Source organism: Tiliqua scincoides, chromosome 2 (genome assembly GCF_035046505.1).
Source record: "Tiliqua scincoides isolate rTilSci1 chromosome 2, rTilSci1.hap2, whole genome shotgun sequence".
Classification (NCBI taxonomy): domain Eukaryota; kingdom Metazoa; phylum Chordata; class Lepidosauria; order Squamata; family Scincidae; genus Tiliqua; species Tiliqua scincoides.
This window is the reverse complement of record NC_089822.1, coordinates 157,378,301-157,395,572: the sequence shown is the minus strand read 5'-3', so window position 1 is coordinate 157,395,572 and position 17,272 is coordinate 157,378,301. Positions and strand designations below refer to the sequence as shown.

The 17,272-nt window shown below is 42.0% G+C and overlaps 2 protein-coding genes across 3 annotated transcripts in view; one reads left to right on the top strand and one right to left on the bottom strand.

Moving 5' to 3' along the window:
- The first annotated feature begins 3,873 nt into the window (after positions 1-3,873).
- Positions 3,874-5,881, top strand: H3-3B (H3.3 histone B). 2 transcript variants are annotated; one of them, XM_066616380.1, is made up of 4 exons: positions 3,874-4,063; positions 4,528-4,664; positions 4,912-5,065; positions 5,178-5,881. In XM_066616380.1, the coding sequence occupies exons 2-4, from the start codon at positions 4,537-4,539 to the stop codon at positions 5,304-5,306; spliced, it is 411 nt and encodes a 136-aa protein (XP_066472477.1). In that variant the 5' UTR covers positions 3,874-4,063; positions 4,528-4,536; the 3' UTR covers positions 5,307-5,881. The 2 variants fall into 2 exon arrangements, with proteins under 2 accessions (XP_066472477.1, XP_066472476.1); XM_066616379.1 differs by having other exon boundaries at positions 3,883-4,063; positions 4,523-4,664.
- Positions 5,882-6,063: 182 nt separating this feature from the next.
- The window catches only part of LOC136640935 (uncharacterized), a 30,787-nt gene continuing 19,578 nt past the window's right edge, over positions 6,064-17,272 (bottom strand). Inside the window, exons 10-16 of the mRNA XM_066616378.1 lie at positions 14,581-14,777; positions 13,396-13,441; positions 13,231-13,296; positions 8,176-8,235; positions 7,828-7,910; positions 7,293-7,378; positions 6,064-6,525 (exon numbers count right to left, since the gene is read on the bottom strand). Of these exons, the coding sequence (XP_066472475.1) occupies positions 6,491-6,525; positions 7,293-7,378; positions 7,828-7,910; positions 8,176-8,235; positions 13,231-13,296; positions 13,396-13,441; positions 14,581-14,777 (573 nt within the window). The 3' untranslated portion in view covers positions 6,064-6,490. The remainder of the gene's footprint in view (positions 6,526-7,292; positions 7,379-7,827; positions 7,911-8,175; positions 8,236-13,230; positions 13,297-13,395; positions 13,442-14,580; positions 14,778-17,272) is intronic.

Here is a 17,272-nt window from a genome sequence, read left to right as displayed (position 1 = left end):
GTGGAGGCAGATTTTTCAGTTTGTTTTAACTCCAACAGCCTTTAGTACATTTAAAAGTTCTATCTTATTTATAGTGGAACATGTGTACTAAAACGGATTTCATCTCTATTGAAGGCAAGAGAATCAAACTAGTTGAAATGCAAATATTTCGCTTTGTATGGATCATGGATTGCCTTTCAAGATGTCTCATCTAAATGTTTTCTGAGCCAATATATTTTCATTAGTATTCCTGCATTCCACAACTCTTACTCTGAATTACTTTTATTTGAAGGAAATGAGATGACTACAGGACCGTTGTAAACAAAATTGCACTATAATATCCTGATCCTAAGCATGTAGTGTGTTTACAATCGGTGTGAACTGTAATCCAGAGCCGATTAAACCAGTTTAATTCCATTTCAGTGAGACAAGTCATTCTGCTCATTTTCTTTTTATTTTCATTACCAGCTTCCTAGCTAGACTTTCTCTTTCATAGTTCCCATGTAAGTTGGTGTTGATGGGACTAGAAGGGTATTTGCATGGAAGAGAACCTGTGTTTGTGGGAAAGAGAGAAACAGGGTGCATATTGGCATGTACGTAGCAGTATGTGTACATGTGTATACATACATAAAGGGCCCAATCCTATCTGATATTCCAGCACCAAGGCAACTTTGCCAATTGTGTGCATGGCATCCTGTAGTGGTGGTGGGGGCAGTCATGGAGGCCTCCTCAAAGTAAGGGAATACTTTTTCCCTTACCTTGGCACTGCAATGCAGCTGCATCTGTATTGGAAAGTTAGAAAAGACTGGGCCCTAAGTGTGTTTTTATTCTGCCCTTCTTCCTTAGAACAGGGCACTATATTGTATGTAGTTCCTCTCCCTATTTTATTCTTACAACAACCTTAAGAAGTAAGTTAGGCTGAGAAATAGTGATTTGCCGAAAGTAATTAGTGAGCTTCATGGCTAAGTTGAAATTTGAGTCCAGGTCTCACCACTGCTCTTCCCTCTCCATCTTCAATCATGATTTCACCTGCTCTTTTTCAAGAACTATCTTTTGCTTCCACTCTTCCCTATCAGGTTTGAGCCTTTTCCCTCTGTCTCTAGATGCCTCAGCTTTAAGTAGTACTTGTGATCTGTTCAGAGATCTTTGGGCCCTTCCTGCCCTTGCAGGCAGAAAAGGCCGCTGCAATGTGAGGAGACAGTTGCTAGTGGCTGGGCACTCTGCCTATTTTGAACACTGTCTTCTCTTAACTGTTATACCACAATGGCTCTCATGTGTAGGTGTTTGATCTTGAGCACATCGTCTCTGGAAATCAACCCCATAGAACTTTGGGAACATGCATATGCATTGACTTGTATTGAGTGCGTCCATGTGTAATAGACCATTCTTTTGGTAATATTTTAAGTACATTGTTGCTTACTGGTTACAAGAGATGGTTTATTATAGCAGTGTATCATTGTGCCAAAACTTTAACTGCTGGAGGTTAGGAGTGAACAGTGGAATGGAATGCTCTGTTGTTATCCTGCCGGAGGTACAGAGGGGCAAGCAGAGGTTTGAGCTCAGTAGCCACCATAGCATTGTTTGAAGCAATCAGAACATATTGGTACTTGCTTTTGAAGCAAGGGGAAAATCCTGTTGCCGCAAAGCTGTGCTTGTGGAATTGGGTGCTAAGAGTTGGCACAGGTGGCCTAGTGAGACACAGAGAACAGTCTGATGCTTCTTCACCCAGCATAATGTGCTTTGCAGTGTGGCCCTTTGCACTGATGTCGCCAAGGTGATGGATACTGCTGTTTTGGAACAAAGACCCTAAGGCAGGAACTGGGTTCCCCTTGCATTGGCACTGGGAGCCCTGAGCTTCTGCTGATTCAGTGCTCATTTTTGTAAATCACAAATGTTCCAGGCCCCAGTTCACCTACTCCCAAGAACTTCAATATATCAGTTCAGAGAACTCACATTTAATTGTGTTATGGCTTTTATAATGTATGGGAAGGAGAAAATCTCCCATTGACTTTGTGTCTAGTCACGTGTCTTCTGTTTGTTTCTGTCTAACTGTGGACTAATTGCCTAAATATACTGTGGCAAAGGAAAGAGGGGAAACTAAAATGTCCTGAAGAACTAGGAATAGTCTTATATTGTAAAATCAGTATTCAGTAACATTTTGGGTGACCATACCAATATTTTAAAAATGTGGGGAGCATTATGGAGCTAGAGTGTCTGTTTTGGAAAGCTTCAGTTTTCTAAATTAAGAGTATGTCCATTGTCTATGCATGTGGTGATGCTTTAAAATAAAATATATTGCTTAGAATTAACAGCATTTGATCATATCTATTTTTGTCTGCTTAGAAATGTGACCATAGTCTAGTATTACTTCATTCTATATGTAATGCATTAGTTACCTTTGGCTGCAGTCCTGTCCACACTTGCCTGGGAGTCAGTCCCATTGTACTCAGTGGAGCTAACATCTGAGTAGACATGCATAGGATTGTGCTGCTTAGTTAACATAATTAACATCATGTGATCAAATGGGAATAGGACTTGGAGTGCAGTCTTATTCATGGTACAGTATATGTCTTATTGATTATAGATTCAGTTACACTTGATTGTACAAAAAAATATAATTTTAAAACACAGGATGAATTCTCCTGGAAAATAGTGATTTTTGATAGTGATGCTTAGCTTCAGTTCAAAAGGAATGCCTAAGCCAGGAAAGCTTATGTGCTTACTGAATATGTATCCAGTTTTAAGCCTATCCCCACAATCTGTTTAGTTTTGATTGTATTTCCTTATGGTTCTTTGCAAAACACCATGAATATTGACAAACTTGTCAGATTTACACTTACTTCCTAATCACATTTAGTTTTATTCAATGAAATATGTATCTGTTCCATGATCAATTTGAGTACATTATTTTAGATAATTAATCACCTGTGCTTTATTGAAACTAGAGCTTTTCAAAGTTTATTTGGGATGCATTTAGGTATATGAAAACCTATGAATTCTTTCATACATGATATGCAATAATTACCCTTCTCTGTGTGTGTGTGTGTGTGTGTGTGTGCATGTTTTCAGTCAGGAGCTGCAAAATGAGGGCCTGATCCCATAGCTTGCAGTAAGTATCTATAGTGAAGTTTAATCAGTCATTTTAATATCATGTGTATGTGTTTGAAGAATGGGATTTTCATATTTGTATACTTACTGCTGTTTGTTGTACATGGTTATATAACCATACAAGGTGGGCATTGGATAGAATGGACATTCTTCCAGTAAAATATTTATATTTTACCTTCTTAGAAGCTTCTTCTGTATGTATACTGAAAAAGGAGAAAAAAGTCAATATATTGATCTGGATGTATCTTATCTAGAATTTATCTTATACTGCTTACTATTATGTGAAAGATTTGGAAACTGACATTGCAAGCAGTAATTTGTGTGAATTGTTTTGTGACTATTATTTATACATATAGAAAAATAGTAAGCAAACTTGTAAATATAGCACTGGATATGTTGCAGTGGAGGCAGAGGACTGTGAGATACGTCTACAGCCTTACTGCCCAGGGCACCCCTCCCCTCTGCAAGCACTGTACAGCTCTGTTTTCCCCCCCCCCCCCCGGTTGTCCTCCCTATTGCGTCTGGGACACTCAAAACAGACAGCTTTTCTTTCCCATTGACTTTCCATTGTGGAGCTTTGCAACAAAAAGTAGGATCCAAACTATGTTTTTTCTCGTCCAATCAGAGCCACCATCTCGGCCACAATTCTAATTGGTCTGCTCTGACTCACGGTAGCCAATCAGTGCGCTACTTTAACAACCAATGGGCTGTCGAGCTTTCATCCAATCATATCCGAGAGCCGGGAAAACGGCCTTTGTGTCAGTTGACGTCACGGCGCAGGCGGAGGTAGACGCCAATGGCTCCGCGCGCTGTGTCTCTGTATTGTGAGGTCATGACGTTGCGGGCTCCCTCCCTCTATAAATACCATGTCCCGGCACTGGGGAGGGGACAGTTACAGGTTCGTTGGACGAGGACGGCAGTGTAGAGCTTCGTTGCTTAGCGCGGAAGTGTTTTGAAGGCTTCGTTTCCGAGAGCGGTGAGTCGCTGTTGGAGGCGGGGGGTGTCGTGACGGGCGAGAGCGAGGGGGGCGTGGTGCCCCCCGCCCGTGAGGGAGCGTTTCGTGGGGGTGGGGGGAGGACGGGTAGAGGCCCCCTTTGTGCTGGCTGATCCGACGGCGGTATCCGTGGCAACCCGTTGGGGGGGAGGGGAGAATACGGAAGACGTAGTCACGGCTCTTCTGCCGCGCGTGGGCGCGAGACAGCGTGTCTCCTCCGCTCGGTCTCGCGGGGGATGTCCTTGGCTGGCTGCCTAGCCCGTAGGGAGGAGGCAGCCCGCTGACATCTGCGGCTGCTCGTGTCCCTCTTCGCTTCTTCCCAGACTTAAGGGACTGGTGCTAGAAGGCTTGGCTTGGAAATGCCTTGGGAAAGCTTTCCGCAACCCGGAGTTCCAGCTGGAGTTCGGCTGATACATTCCTCTTCCTTTTTCTTTGGTCTAGAAAAGTGAGGGGAGATGGCGCGTACCAAGCAGACTGCCCGTAAATCCACTGGTGGCAAAGCTCCACGTAAACAGCTGGCTACCAAAGCTGCCAGGAAAAGTGCTCCCTCTACTGGTGGAGTCAAGAAACCTCATCGCTACAGGTAAGAGGCAGGACGTGGGCGTCTGAAAAGACTCACTGTACTCTTGGCCAGCCGTGTTAGTAGAAAGGATGGTGGTGCTGGGTTATGCTGATGCCATTTTTAAAATGAGATTCACTTAAAGTAAGTTGATACCGATAACCCTGAAACCGTTTTAGCCATATTTATCTAGAGGGTACCCAAAATTGTTAAACTGATGGTGAAAGTGTGACTTCACATGCATAAATGTCTCTCTCCCATTCCTTTTTAGGCCTGGTACTGTTGCCTTGCGTGAGATTCGTCGTTACCAAAAGTCTACAGAACTTCTGATTCGGAAGCTTCCATTTCAGAGGCTGGTGAGGGAGATTGCCCAAGACTTCAAAACAGACCTGAGGTTCCAGAGTGCAGCTATTGGTGCACTGCAGGTACAGTTATGTTAGAAACCTATGTATGTATGCTAAACATTGGGGGAAATTACAAATGTCACTTGGTTCTTGGCCTCTAACAGTGCCTATCTTTGTCTTGTCTTTAAAATAGGAGGCTAGTGAAGCATATCTGGTGGGTCTCTTTGAAGACACAAACCTGTGTGCCATCCATGCCAAGAGAGTCACCATCATGCCCAAAGACATCCAGTTGGCTCGTAGGATACGGGGGGAGAGGGCTTAAGAGGAGGCAGTTTTTATGGTGTTTTGTAGTAAATTCTGTAAAATACTTTGGTTTCAATTTGTGACTTTTTTTGTATGAAATTGTTTATAATATGTTACATTTGTACTTAAGTCATTCCATCTTTCACTCAGGATGAATGCTAAAAGTGACTGTTCACATAAAACTCAGTGATGTGAGCCTTGTTGCTCAGCAGTGACAAGTTGCTAATATGCAGAAGGGATGGGTGATCTTTCTTGCTTTTCATGCATGTTTCTGTATGTTAATGACTTGTTGGGTAGCTAAAATTGTAAGGTACTAGAATTGATATAAATGTGTACAGGGTCCTTTTGCAATAAAACTGGTTATAACTTGATCCAAGTGTTTAACAATTGGGGCTGTTAAGTCTGACCATACATCACTGTGATAGAATGTGGACTTTCAGAAAGGTGAAACTACAAGTCTTAACCACAGTGTAACTTACAGTTTCCTAAAAACGTAAACCTGGCAGCTATAGAATACACTATGTGCATTTATAATAGCTATTTTATATATTGTAGTGTCAACATTTTTAAATTAAATGTTTTACATTCACAGAAGGAGTCTTGTCATTGTTGTGGAAAAAGCAGCATTAACTCTATAGTACTACTGCTAAAATCAAGTGAAGCTTGCTCTTGTATACTGTCCACATTACAGCAATAGTTGTAACCTGGTAATAGTGGTGGTCTAAAGTCTAGTAACAATGGAACAACTAGATAATAGTGCAGCTTCTCAGATACTGTCAAATTGGCAGTTTCTAGGCTGGCAGCAAACTGTTAAAACAATTTTAAGCTTAACGTTGTAGACTTGCTGCCTGTTACATATAGGTTTGTTCCAGTACTTTGTCTTTTTTAGGTTTGTCTTGAACTCTAATGTTCCTTATTTTCACATTTACTAAAAAAGATCTTGCTCAGTTCAACACAAATACACTTAGCTTGATTTTATTCCAAACTAATTTTAATGTGTTAGTGTAAACATTATGAAAAGATTGTTGAATTCAAGGGGGTCTGCTCTAGATGTTGTATTAATGCTTCTGCTGAGGAGGTACTCTCCACATGTCATCTTAATCCAAAAGCAGGCTTGCCAAGCTATTGGCAACAGAAACTAGGTCCTTGTAGGTGACTGTAAATGTAGGTCATTGGTAGAAGTCCAGCAGCAGCACATCTCCATCAGACAAACCATTCCGTGTGTTTAAATCCAGCAGCTAAAGAAACAATTGTGCATGATTTCACATTTCCCATGGATAAGCTTCAGGGTGGTTGCATCATGAATAGCACTTGCATATTGTCTTGGAGTGTATGCAGTATTTATCAGTGGGCACCACCTGCCCTAAATCTGCTCTCAAGGGCAGAAATGCATCCAGCTTTGAAAGTCCTCAAGTGTCTCAGGGCTAATAAGGCTACATTGACCGTTACTGCTGTGACTTTCTGGTTTCATCTGCCTTTCTCCTATCACATAACAGTCAAACCCCTATTCAAAATCTGAAACAATGATTGTAAAATACTAGCTGCAAGCTGAGCAATAGGATTAGAGAATTCTTTGCAAATGAGTGTCCACTCAGTTACTATAGTGACAGTGCTTATCAACTGAGACTTAGTCTGCAATACTATGCGCCCTTGGGAGTAAGCCCCACTGAACAAAGTAGGATGTACTTCTGAGTAGACATACATAGGATTGGACTGTTTAATCCCTAATGGCAGTTTGGCTATTCCATTTCAGCCTGCACACCCCTGAGATCTTACATAGGAAGATGCCTTCTTCTGACTTGGAACTGTTGGTTCTGTGTGGCCTGCACTGCCAGGCACTAGCTCTCCAGTGTGTCAGACAAAGGTTTTCCACCTCTACCTAGAGATGCCAGAGATTGAACCTGTAGCCTTTACATATATAAGGCAAGTTACTGCCACCCTTTAAGAACTAATGTTTGCATGTAAAATACACTTAATACTTTCAAGTGTTTAATTACATCCTTACCAATTCTCTTGATGATTTCCTCACTTTCTTCTTCAGAATTGGATTCGAACACAAGGCAATCAAAAGTGTTACGTTCTGGAGAAGCTCTGCATAATGAAGTACTGATGTCAATACTACATACTTAACTAGTAGACTGTTTAAACATTAAAACTAGTAAGGGTATAAGACTTTAGCTCTTATTAGGTTACCTGTAACTCAGGTAGAGTCTATCTTACACATATGCTTGGGAGATTAGCAATGTCTGAGCACCTCAAGATGACCACACTAATCTCTTTTCTATCATCCTACCAAGTGATGGTGAGGATTTCACCATATGGCAGAAGCAGATGTGGATAGAATTTGCATTAAAAGTGGTCTTGCCCATGGGCTCAAAGTAAAAGAAAACTGATCTTTTAAGATTAAAAAAATTTAATCTTAAATTTCTCCTATGCTGCTGCCACATCTCTCTAATGAACTGCTGCTCTACCAGAGTGCGGGCAAATATAATACAATTCTGGTGTAATGTTTCCAGATGTATACATTTGTTAAAACTTACACACTACAGAAGGCAAAGAGATGGTTGCTGTCCAAGCGCCGTCCCACAGAGGAGATGTCTGTATAAGGGTGACGGAACAGAACCTAACAACAGTCAAGTAACTTCATAAGACACTGATAACCAAACTGATTTATAATATGTGCTACTTTGCTAAGTATGTGTGTGTATGCACCCTGATATCGCTGAAATAGTTTAGATCTACAAAAAGACTGAAACAATCCCTGTCCCACACTGAAATAACACCACTGAGGCAGAAAATCACATTATATTAATACTTTTTGAGAAGGCTATAGAATATTTAAATAGAGTCATGACAAGTACAATTAGTAAACAAAAAAGTATTCTAACCTTTGAAGTTGTTTTCTGTTGTACATGAACTTCTGTTTCTTTGACATCAAATAAAACCTCCTGAAGGGGGAAAGTGTTCAAATAGTAAGGAAGTAATATATAGGAAAGTAGCAAAAAAACTTCCAAGTAAGGCTTTATTTTTGTTGTGTTTTCAAATTGTTTCCTCGTAGTTTTTGCTTTCTTAAGTATATTCATTGTGACCAAGATTGATAAGTCTCAATCATCAATGATGAACAGCTAATTATCACAGTACTGCCAACTATGGACCCAATCCTATCCACCTTTCAAGGGCTGATGCAGCTATGCTAGTGGAGTGTGTACTGCATCAGGGGGGCAGCCGCGGAGGCCTCCTCAAGGTAACATTCCGTTACCTCAGGGCTGCATCAGTGCTAGAATGTTGGACTGGGTCCTAAATCTCTTTGGTAGTAGTAACCTGCTCGACTGATAGCCTTAAAAAGCAACTGTCTGATCAATGTATAACGCTATATATATATATCTAACAAGAGCCTTTTTGTAACTGAAATACAAAGATTTTGAACTTAATCTGGCCAATTGCTTTAAAATTGAATTTCCATTTAGTATGCTATTGTAACCTAGTAATTAGGCACTCTCCAGTGGTGAATAAAAATATACCTCTAGAAAAAAGGGGGAGGGATTTGCCATATCTATATCAGAGGCCCTGCAAGTGAGCTATTGTACATAAGCCACCCAGGAAACCATGTCTAGACTGCAAACACCTATCAGGTGGGTGTCTCCTATTCATACTCAAGTAAAGTCATAAGACAGAAAAGGAGCTATAAGAAGCACTATCTTAGCACATCCCACTAATGGGTATACCTAGACTGCTTTAAGGGCAGAATGCAGGGAAGGAACCATGACGGCATCATCCTATTATATATTCATTGGACAGTGCTTTGCTGCTACCCCTTCAGAGGGAGCTTCCAGAAAAGGTGCTCTGCCAGAAAAAGTCAGCATTCTGTTATTGTAGTGGACAGCTGGCAGTGGGGTGGAATTTTGGCTGGGGCAGTAACACACCTGCAACTGCCCCAGCCAGTTCTGTACAAGGTTGTATGTCACCTCTTCAAAAGGGCAGAGCAAAAGATGTTTCTGTTGACTTGGCATTCTGAGCCTTGATATAGTTTCATCAACAATGGGAGTGGCTTGTGTTGAAGTAGCAGCACCTTGGTTAATGCAAGTGAAACTAGTCTATCTTGCTTATTATGCTGCCTGTCAGCAGCAATCACATAAACGAGTTACAATTATATATCCGGTGCATAGGATTGCACAGAACCGATTACACAGGCCAACACACATTTTGCTTCCTTAAACGTTACACTAGTTCCTGGGTATATTTGGGGTGCTGATTCAAAAAATGGCATCCGTTTTGCCCTATCACGTCTAGTTTTGGAGACACGGCATAACCTCTTTAGTAAATGGTTCAAGCAGCTTCCTCATGAGGAAGTCTTACCCATGGCTTCCTCATGAGAAAGCTCTTGAACCATTCACTAATGAGGCTATACCACATCTCCAAAACTAGATATGATGGGCAAAACGGATGCCATTTTTTGAATCGGCACCGCAAATTCTTATCAAACCACCATAAAGTTTGGGAAAAACTTTTCTGACCCTCAATTTTGTAGGCGTGTGTTATCTTTGTAGTAGCAGAAATGCTTTTAAGATGGCAAACAGGTGAGTAATCCCCATTTATGTTCTCCTCTGGCTTGTTGTGTTTAGTAACAGGCCTGAATGAAGTTGCAATGCTGCATCAGAAGTTGGTGGCTTTTGCAGCTTGCTCTGATGCTTTGGTTGAATATCTTGGCTATTGCAGAACACCAGCACAAGATCCAGAACTGTGACAAAGTATCAGTGCTATGATGGTTTTGAACTGTGTCCACTAACTGCTGGTAAGATCTGGCATTTCAGAATGCTCAGTATGGCAGAGTCTGAGAAATTCACAGTGGGTGGGTTGTTGGCTATGCAGGCAGGCTGGTTAAGACTGAAGCCAAATTGTACAAACAGAAGGGTCTAGAGCTCTGTATGTTTTCACTAAGATGGTGGTAATTTCAAAATCCAAGCTCTGTTCCTAGTTACATGCCAAGGCTCACGCACAAGTAATATAATACAAACATCAGTTTCAAGCAGTTTAAGAGTAACTGTAAACACAGCTGGGGTGATTCTCTAATTAAATCCTCCCCTTTTTGACAGCTTCATCATCCCACATGAACTGAGCGGGGAGAAGGAGGGAACAAACCAACCATCTGTCCTGTGTTGGCTTAATGAACTCAATCTTGATTTAGCATTTCTATAGCCTCCCAACATGAACACTGTGCTCAGTCACTGGTCATTTTATGCCATAAGCATTTCCTGTGGAGATTTCACAAAATTCAGCTGAGAATGCATACAATAAAAATACAAATGGGTTCAGTGGTTTAGAGAAATATGGGAAGCTTCATGCCTTATTTTCCTTTCCAAAATTGTGCAAAGGAAGGTGAAACCAATCCACTGAATAGGCAGTGGAATTAGAACTCAAGCTTCTGATTCACTATTAGAACTTCCATAACCAATAAGCCATAGCAGCTGACTTTTAGTAAACGCAATGCTTCAGATTTAGTGTTACTCTTGCATAGTTCTGACAGACTACCAGGTCCCAGTTGGGAGTATCCAGGTTACAAGCTGGGTGAGGGCTATGTGCTTGCTATGATTTTTTTCCATTATCTGTTTTGTAGAAGGTGGGAATGGGAACAATGAGAGAGAGGGGAAGCCAGGGGAAAGGACTGCTCTGTCCATCCCATGGTTTGTGATCCACCCCCCCCCCACACACACACACTAAAGACTGTCATACTATTGGGAGGTGGGATGCCGGGGGTGGGGGTTGGTGCCTGTTGACGTGAGGGCCCAACTACATATTCAATGTTATGTATAGTATAGCACTCTATTCCTTTTTTTAAAGCTCATGTAGCAACCAGGAGAAACAGAGGTGACGATTGGAATGGTGGTGTGCAGGGAGGGGTATAAAACAGTGGTTCCCAAACTGTGAGCTGTGGTGCCCTGGGGAGCCAAAAAAACCAGCCAGGGGAGCCGTAGAATTCTCATGAAACACACTCTGCCTTACATTATGTATACGATTGTAGGTGTAATGGGGAACCATGTCCAGTGGCCCAGTAGGTCAAGAGAGCCACGAATTAAAAAGTTTGGAGCCCACTGAATATAAAATCTTTTCCCCATGCACTGTAGTCCTGACAAAAATGGCATCCTGAAATTAGCCCTGGAAGAGATGCTTCTATTGGGGCCAATGGAAGCTTCCTTTAAGGGGCGGGAGGGAGAGTTTTGTCAGAATTGTAGAAACAATCCCTTCTCTGGGTGCTAGGGTCCTGATTCCTTCTATTACCAATATCTAAGTTTTAATAATAATTTTAAAAACACTGACAACCTAACTATGCACATTAATATGTTTAGTTTCCAAATTCTCAGAACTGTACGATGTATATATCACACAAAAATACACTTTAGAAATTGTTCTAATCTGGGATATACACAACATTTTTCTAAAAAACTTAAATCCTAGCCACATGTCCCTGGGAGTAAGCCCCACTGAACACAATGGGACTTGCTTCTGAGTAGACATGTATAGGATTGCACTGAAAATGAATATAATGAAAGTCTCTCACAGCATTATCTATAACCATACAACCAAGCAGTGCTTTCATTTTAGAGGTTATAAAGACACTAAACTGTGCTGCACCAATTGCCTAAGGAATCAAAGTCCCATATTTTTGACTATGCCAATGACACCACAACGCACTTGGTTTGTGCATCCAAGAGAAGGATAATGGATTCTGAAATACAATAACCTGAAAGATAAAATGCTACCCTCTTGAAACCTTACCTTAATCAATTGTGTTTGGTCTGTGGTCTGACCACGAAACACACATACTGTACACAGGGCTCTTACAAAACGGTAACTCCTAAACTCTGTCATCTTGCAGAAGGATTTACCAAGTTATATGTACTAAATTTTGGGGTGCTGTTTCCCTGAAAAAACTACCAGCACATTTACCCCTGCACTGCAGAAACTCAGCTCATACATGTAGCTGGGTATTTTATGGTACCTCAGGTTCATTACACATTTCAGTGCCTAGTATTTGTCACAGTAACATCTTGCTCTTCCTATCCAGTTTCTTTCCCTCATGTACAGGATTCTGCTTCCAAGTTACCCAAGGTCTTTTGATCAAAGAAGGAGGAAGAGAAGTCACTTCTCCAGTTCTCAGGTTCTTCACTGTTTTTTTCATAGGGCATGAAAAGACAGCAGTTGGGACCTACCTATCTTCTTGAATTCAGCATAAGTTCAAGGGTATATTCTGTATATTCTCTAATTACACAACCATAGGACTGGTCTGAGGTCTTTTGGCTGCCAGGCAAAAGAAGAGCTCAGCCCTTGAAATGTTCAGTTTCTGTTTAGCCCATGCATTCACTGGTTGCACTAGACACATTTGGAATTCCCAACTGTCAATGCTGGAGATAATTTCCTCTCACCATTTAGCCTCATAACCCATATTCCTTTCTGTACTTGCAACTGGTAACTAGGAACCAGTTAAAGATTGGTGTGGCCAAACCGCTTTCTCAGATCTGAAGAGCCAGAACAGCAAAGATCCAAAGGACCCAATGATGTGGAAAGCTTAAAGCATTATTAGCACCAAACAGGTTTAGTTTTGCTTTGGTTAATAGCAGCCAGATTTGGTCTGCTTTGCACCAGGACTATGGCAGAAAAGGGGGTTTTAACTCTACCAACACCATGGTCCTGATCCATATGGGAGGGGACTGGACTCTATTAACCTTGAGAAAAGAGTTCCCATTGGCACCAACAGGAACTTTCTTACCAGACAAACATTTAAGCCCTCTACCGCCCATCACTGCAGTCCCAATCCAGTTGCTAATAACTAAAGGCAAACATTTGTAAGTTAGCGAATAAGTATGCAGAGAGAGATGAACCTAACAATTTTAGTTCTACCCAGTGCTAGTCTCCAAACGTTTTAACAATTGCAACCAAAAACTTACCTGTGGTGGTAAATGCTTCTCTAACACCATAGGTATACCTTGGTCTAACACCTCTTTGCCTCCATGCTGAAAACAGACCCAATTCGAGAGAGATAAAAAAGAACAAGTAAATACCAAGAAGAAACTAAATAATCCTCCGTCATCTATCCAACTCCCCAGCCTTACCTTTCCTACATTGACTTGGCCTAAGAACCGCAGATTGTACAGCAGCCTAAAGAGAACACAGTCAACACGATTAGTCCAGGAAGCCTCTGAACAGCTCTTCAGCTTAGAGCCCAATCCTATGCATATCTACTCAGAAATAAGTCCCATTAAAGTCAATAAGACTTACTCCCAGGTAAGTGTGGATAGGATTGCAGCCTCACAGTCCACAGTGCAGCATCTGGGGACAGTCCAAACTGCATACTCATCTTCAAAGACACTCCAAAGACACTCATCTTCATAGAACTTTGCAGGATAGTTGTGAACCATTATAATATCAAAAGCAACTTACTATTGGACAATTTATATATGACTGGCATAGATTTCCAAGTAGAACTTACCTACATTAGCACATCAGTTGTGACTGGTGCATATACTGCACATTTACTTGACTGATTTTTTTAAATAATACACCACTGGATGCAAGTGGCAAAAGGAAAGATCCTCACTTAGGATAATATTGTGTAGAAAAGTGGCCATTTATTTTCCTGTGTAAACCTCTTGTGAATTTCTTGAAAGTGGGATATTAATATTCTTAATAAATAACCCAAACATACATGCACCAATCACAAGAGATGTTTATGTCTTTGTCATAGTACTAAATGTAAAGTGTTAATTAACTCCAGAAGGATTTCCACAAGACCCACAGGTACTGAGTAAGGCACTTTGTGCCAGAAGAGCAGGTCCTAGATCGATTTACAACAACAACCAAAATGGTACTCCTAGGCTGGCCGGACCTTATGAGTGCTTTTCCTCCCCTCACAAGCTACGTGTACACTTTTGTGCCTTCTCTCTCCAGTCATCATTCAATCAGGAGAGTTACAGAAGAAAAAAACAGTTCACTTTTCAGTTTGGTGTAGAAAAAAAGATGTTATCTTTATGCTTTTCCTGCCCTAGGTGACTAGAAAGACTTTGAGAGTGGTATCTCAGTCATGCAGCACTGTTTGACTGCATTTTGTTCTTTCATGATCAGCCTGTAGCAGTCCGAAGTCAAAAGAAAACATCCCAAGATCCATGAAGTTTCCGCCTCAACAGCAGGCTGCATTCAGAGTTAAACTCAACTTGCCACATTAATTGTTAGAATGCGTCAAAACAATGAAACAGTTGTCATTTTTCATTCCACACACACTACCCTTGCCAGCTCCCTACCTCCCCCCCTGCAAGCACCGTTCTTCATTCTTTTCTTTGCGTCTGTGCTCATGCTGGAGCTGGAAGCTGGGGATTTTCTCCCGGAGGACTTTCAAATAAGGCATCAGTGGCTTGTACATCCCACCATCATGCCATTTCCACCGGATTAGACGGAAGTTCAGTGGCTTGCCCTTCAACTTCTGTAGCACTGTCCCAGCCTGAAGGGAAAAAGAGACAAATGGTTCACTGGCATGTTAGTTCTAGCATCACTGACAGGCCCCTCTTTTTTCATCCCTATCGGCCATAATGTCCCTGCAGATGATCAAGAAGCATGACAGAATGGAGGTTTGTTCACTTGTTCTGCACTTGGGAAGCCCACTGCACAATATCCCACTGTTACTTGTGTCGAATGAGTGCACCCCGGTGAGTGCATGCATTCTGGCGTTAGCACAGTCTTGCAAGAGCAGGGAGGTTCTTGCAATATTGTTTTCCCAGCCCCTCTTCTGTACCACAGCCCCGTCCCACTCTCTTTCAGCAGGGCCCCCAACCTTCAGAATAGGCTTGTGATGCCAAGGAGGTCTGCAGGGAGTGGAGAAAAATGCTTTTTTTAAAAAAAACAACAAAAACAAAAAACAATCAGGCATCCAAAAGGGATCTCTTCCTGATTTTTAAACAATTTCCCTCTCCCCTCATGCCCTAATTCCAGCTCCTTCTTGGGAGTCCCTCAGAAGATTTTCAAGGACCACTGTAGGGTAAGAGGGCAGGGAAGAAACCCTTCCTTATGTAAACTTCCTTGTGCTCAGACAAGGCCTGGAAGCAAGCCATAGCCACCTTGGGTGCCCTTCGGGGAGAAAGGCGGAGTATAAATTAATTAATGAACTCATTAATTAATGACAACATTAGCAATAGAGAGTGTGAGTGTGACATTTCTTTTATGTTCATTCTTTATATATATACACACACACATAGGTGGAGCCTATTTATCTGCTTTAGTTCCGTTCCGTGACTCGGCGTGATTAACAAAAAAAGCGTTGTGCTGAATTCCATAGAGTTATGCAAACATGCTGCAGCCTGACACTTCCGGATGGAAGGAAACTAAGCAGCTGTTATCAATCCCCTCCCCTCCATACTCAGCCCTCCTGTTGCCAGCTGTCCTGCTTCTTTCACAGTTGGAATGGTGAGCTTGCTTGGGAAGCTTCGTCCTCTATGTCCCAGGTGACCTCCCAACTGCGCTGCAGGTTCTCCTCCTCCTCTTCGCTGCTGCCACCCCTGCAGCCCTCCCTGGTCACCACCATCATGGAAGCTCCTCTGCCCCAGAGCATTCTGGGACTTGTAGTCCAGCTCTCTGCTCACCCGTCTCTCCAAGGCTTGCTTGGGAAGGCTTGCTGGAGCAGGAGAGCCTGCATCATCCGAGGGGGAGGGGGAATTCGGCAAACACTCCCTGGGTTTTTTAAAGCAATCCCCTCTGTTGCTACCACACCTGCCCCTGTGTGTGTGTGTGTGTGTGTGTGTGTATGTGTGTGTGAGTGAGTGCTCCACCTTGATGCACTGTTCTGGTTACACAAGGTTTTCTGTCGTCCCCCCCTTCGGCCTCGGCTAGCTCAGGGGCTCCAGGAACATTACCGTTCTTTCACAAGGGGAAACTCTTCCAAGGCTCCAGGACTATTCCCTGCCTGGGCAAGGCGGAGCCTTTTTGCAGTGTTTTGGGCTGCCTGGAAACGGTGCCAGATGCCAGCACAAGGCAAAGGAGGCAAAGGTGTGTGTGACTTTCAGTACCCCCACCCCATTTAGATAAATCCACAAATAAAAAAATCCGTGGATAAATAGGCTGCACCTGTATAAGTATGTATAGCTTCTCTTTTATCAAATGTTTTTACTAGCACTAAGTTACAGGTTTTTTTATTTAGACTTTTCACCATGTTATCTAGCTGTTTTTTATTGCTACCATTTATTGTTTTGTTTTGATGTTAAGCAGGCTTATATTCAGCATTGTTTTTCCACTGTTGTGAGCTTCCTGGAAGTTTTTTAAACTAAAGGATGAAATAGAAATGTTTTAACAAATAATAGAACTGAGAAGAGGTAGTAGTTGCAGTCATTAAGAAGACAGCATAAGGAAGAACAGGGTTACCAAGTTTTCTCTCAAACGCTGTCTGTCCTGTCCTTTTAATAACTCAAAGGCATGCCAAACATATGCAACTGCTACAGCTCCTGCACTTTCACTTCACTAACCCCTTTCATTTGAGTTCCTTCCCTTCTGGTTGTGGCAAGCAGGATTTTATGTATTCTCCTGGCTTCGAGGCCTTGCAGATGCATGCACTTGCTGCCTCAGAGTTGTAAAGACATTCTTGAGAAAGATTTGGTAACCCTATGGGAAGAAAAATAAAAGGCACTTTTTGGGGGTAAGGAAAAGGAGATGAATTCAGAAACAAACCGGCTTTTCATTTTTTTATTTTATTTTTTAAAGATGTTTACTAACAAGTTTCCAAATTGGGGGTGGAAACTGCCACCCCTCAGTTAACTGCTGTCAGTTTGATTCTGTGATAGAAGTTGCACATTTAAAGCAGCCAATTAAGACAGAGTGGCTATGGGCTGCTGTGCTATAGACCCTGGAAGCCAGATTTATTACACAGTTCATTTGACCCATGTGTGTGCGCGCGCAGATAAAAAGCAGGACAGGTGCTTCTCGACAGGTCACTCAGGTTGTCTTCTGTAC